Genomic DNA, 3861 nt, shown 5'->3' on the forward strand with positions numbered 1-3861 from the left:
CTTTAGTAATCTAATTGTAACTACTTGATCCTTTAATTAATCTAGTTCCCTAGGATACTGATCCGTGACACATGCGAGCTTCATTTTTTCCACACTAGAGCTGCTTCCTATCTCTTCGTTTCATATGCCCGCGTCACTTCTAATAGCAAGCTCTCGTCCTTCACTAAAAAAGGCTTATGCAACGCCAGACCAGGCTAGAATCCCTCGAATCAATCACAACGCTTTAAGCCAAACGAGTACAGTACAACAGCTTCATCAGCGCAAGAACAGGGTCACTAGAGTTACTGACTCTGTGACCCTTCCCGTAATTCCCAACAGAGACGATAGCGGCGGAGACAACAGCGACGAATCCGACAACGGCGTATATAACGATGGTGGAGATGACAAGTCCTTGCCGTCTAGAGGGGAGCTTTCCAACTCTTAAGATAATGGGATCTATGTTATTCACCCAACACTTCCTGGTCGTACATGTGCAGTAATAAAGGTCTCTAATAAGAGTACGTTCTCTCTGCATCCCTAGCAACATATGAATTAAATTACTAACCATAAGGATAGGCGCAGAAGAGTTTTCAATGCCTAGCCCCTCTCAGTCTATGCATACAGCCCAGATGACATGCGAAAAACATTCGTTGCCAAAGTTAAAATTAAATACTACAGCTAAATAGTATCTAGGTATTGCCTGATTATTGTATTGCAATGTTTCTAAACATCTCAGCCTATTCTAGGCCTAATTCCTGAGAGACTGTGTTACTTCAAAGCAGTCGTGCATATCCATCAGGTATTCAAGCATTGTTACTGTACCACTCTATACTATGTACCTTAATCTAGGACAATCCAATAGTAATCTGAATCTGCTGTACTGCTTGTACTGCTCTTACTAGTTTTAGTACCCTGACTACATTCACAGAAGTATGCCTATAAAACAATCGTGTATCTCTAATACTATCTGTCCATTCTCCAAGCAGGACTGTAACCCCTTTGTCACCTGGTTGAGATTCAAGAATGATGCCAATGAATTTGTCTCCCGCACTGGCAGATACCTGCCCGTGGGTTTTGATCTCATTCCCATGATCCACTACAATGGCGATATCTCTTTGGTTCGGGATTTGTCTGAGCCCTTGTTCGGATTTTTCACCAATAATTACCTCGACGGGTGTGCCCATCACCTCAAGGCCATGATCCGTTACATTGATACTCTGAGCTTGCATCTCGCCATCAATTCCTCCGATCTCTATTGGTGTTGTATCAGTAGTTCGTGCTGGTGCCCAACACATACCCGTTTCCTGACATGCGCTAGCAACACGGAGCACATCAATTCCTACTGTACCAGATCGAATCAGCGTCGTCCATAAAGAACTCCATTGTGCCGTTTCAGCACTCATCGGAGGTAGGGTGGGACCGTCAACAAGACCCAGTAGACCGATCAAGGAATCAAGAGGCACCTTGCATCGGCGTCCATTACCCATTTTCAGAACCTCGAGCAAGCTTGCCTTATGTGCGCCACTCACGGCGCTCTGGCTCCCCGTATGCCACTAAAGTCTATTACCAAAAGTGCAGTTGTATGCATTTAGTACGTCTTCTTTCCAATAGCCCCGAACATTGGTGACCGGAGAGTGCAATGAGTGTGTGTGGCCTAGGCTGGCGTATTGAGCAAACATGCAATGTTCGGGGAAGTGTAGTAGATGATCGAGATATTCACCGTCAAGCATCTGGTCACGAGTTTTGCCAATGCAATTCTGTGCCAATAAACCTTCTTGAAGCGTCCAGACCCGTGACCGCCAAGTACTCCTCAAAATGGCTTGCCCTAGAGCTCCATCGTCCGCCCGAGCTTTGCGTAAGTTGAAAGGCGCACCATGTGTAAGATTTGTATAAGCTGTGCGTTTAGCCACGTCGGGCAATAAAACGATAACGACTGAGGCATTCGCATAATATTCGCCCATCCTGGGTATCTCATCTGCCCTCGTATCGTTGTTTATACACCAAGCGTCGACCCACGCGTATCGAGTGCCTATCTCTTTCACCACTTCCAAGATTTCTAAGTGGAGTTCATTTTTGTCCGTCCAGTCCCCCCAGGTGTAAGAGATTGCTGCATAGTCAGATCCAAGAGGAAAATCATCCAGTCTGGTATCTACCAGTTTGAAGTTGTCGTGAGTATCGCACAGTTGTATTGGAACGCTCGTGGGCTTAGTCCTAAAGTTCCATTTGTCGAAGATGCTTTGTTGTACGCGACCGAACTTAGGGGTGGAAAAGATACTAGTCCCCCCCCTTTTGCTGAATCTCTTCTGCCACATTCGGTGGAGCTGTGTACAGAGTTGGTTTTGGCATCATCTTGTTGTCAGTAGATTGTACTACTGATAAGAAAAAGCCCATTCCCTGAAAAGGAGCTCCAGCTTTCCTGAACAGTCGCGGAATCGTCTTGTCGTAATCTACCACTCTGCTCCTTGCACTATGCTCGATCCTTCGCTGCCACTGAACGGAATGAGAGTGTGACCACCAGTGGAAGCATTTAGAAGCGCATGGAAGCACCTCCCTTCGATCTTTCCAATGTCCAAACTTCGTAGTGCCCGCATTGAGGGTAGTAGTACATACTTTGTCGACTGTGAACTGTGTTAGTGTATCGGATCCGGGGCCCTCGGGCAGATCCAACAGAGCTTGTAACAAGCCAGCATCGGCTACGCCGCTCCAGATAAAATTTCCCACAATCGCCCATGTACTGATCAATGAACCGATACTTGTCTCCCAAACTACTTGAAGGTAATCCTTCTCCCAGAGAAGGTGTATAGAAGAAACGAATTGAGGTTCCGCTCCCATACCTAGTTCTGGTGCCAGAGTTCCTGCGACAAGGAACATGCTAGCGCCCATAGTCTTAGTACTCCATTCGTTTCCCTTCTTTTCCCGCCAAATAGTGACAGTAGTATTTTCGACAGGTTGTTCAGGAAATGGGCTAATATAGCGCTTTAGAGGAGAGATTCCACTTTCAATAGCGCTCTGCCATTGCACATGAGCCAATAAACAACTCAACTCATATTCTTTGGCCAGGGCCGGATCTTCAAGGCTTACATCTCCTTGAAATGAAGCGAAAGGATCCTTTCTGTCGGCAGCGCGGATGACAGAGCTTGTGGGAAGACTAAGAAACATTCGATCAAATGCCAGAGGAAATCTCTTAGGGAAAAATAATGTCGGATCCACCAGCTCCACGATCTGCCAGAAATAACCCGCCAGTTTCTGGTATAATGTGAGCTCTTTCTTAAGCCTTGGAAGATGCCCATCTCCAGGTCGCAAATCACCCCAAACACAATCGAATAGAATGCGCAAGTCGGAAAGGTTCATGTTGTACACAAAGCTGATTCAGAGCGAAGTAATATCTTTGAATGTGGAAAGCTTGAGAAGCTGAATGGAGACAATTGAAGACTGTGATAAAGTTGGTGTAGATGAGGCTGATACAAGCGATCAATCTAGGTACATAGGGGGAAGCGCGCCACAACACTGCCGCACTAGGCATAAGAAATTTACTCAAGAACTACTCGGTGCCGTATGCTCGAACCCTATCAGTTGTGAGTTGATAGGCCTATCCCCTTCACCGGTAGAGGGGTAATAGCATCCGGTCTGTGTCTGTTCGCTAGATAGAACCTAATGCGGCCATATCAAAGGGCGCGAAAACCGTTGACTTCTGCAAGTGAATAATATTTCATAGCGTACAAAGACAAAGAATGATAAATAATCCAGTACGGTCCTGCTTGGTACAATGACACCGCGGTATGTGTCATGGAACTAGTGGCTACTGTTCTCATGGCCATGCAGGGAGGCTGTACAGCAGAATCGTCCATACAAATATATAAGGATGTTCTGCCAAGTTTATAG

At 46.1% G+C, this 3861-nt stretch overlaps 1 protein-coding gene across 1 annotated transcript; it reads right to left on the reverse strand.

Moving 5' to 3' along the window:
• Positions 1-824: 824 nt before the first annotated feature.
• BU24DRAFT_416018 (uncharacterized protein) lies at positions 825-3330 on the reverse strand (the record flags this gene model as incomplete). Its single annotated transcript, XM_033526348.1, has 4 exons — positions 825-1231; positions 1277-1532; positions 1575-2300; positions 2590-3330. 4 exons carry the CDS (start codon positions 3328-3330, stop codon positions 825-827), a joined length of 2130 nt encoding a protein of 709 aa, XP_033376629.1.
• Positions 3331-3861: the final 531 nt, after the last annotated feature.

This window comes from Aaosphaeria arxii (assembly GCF_010015735.1).
Source record: "Aaosphaeria arxii CBS 175.79 unplaced genomic scaffold BU24scaffold_27, whole genome shotgun sequence".
NCBI classification, from domain to species: Eukaryota; Fungi; Ascomycota; class Dothideomycetes; order Pleosporales; genus Aaosphaeria; species Aaosphaeria arxii.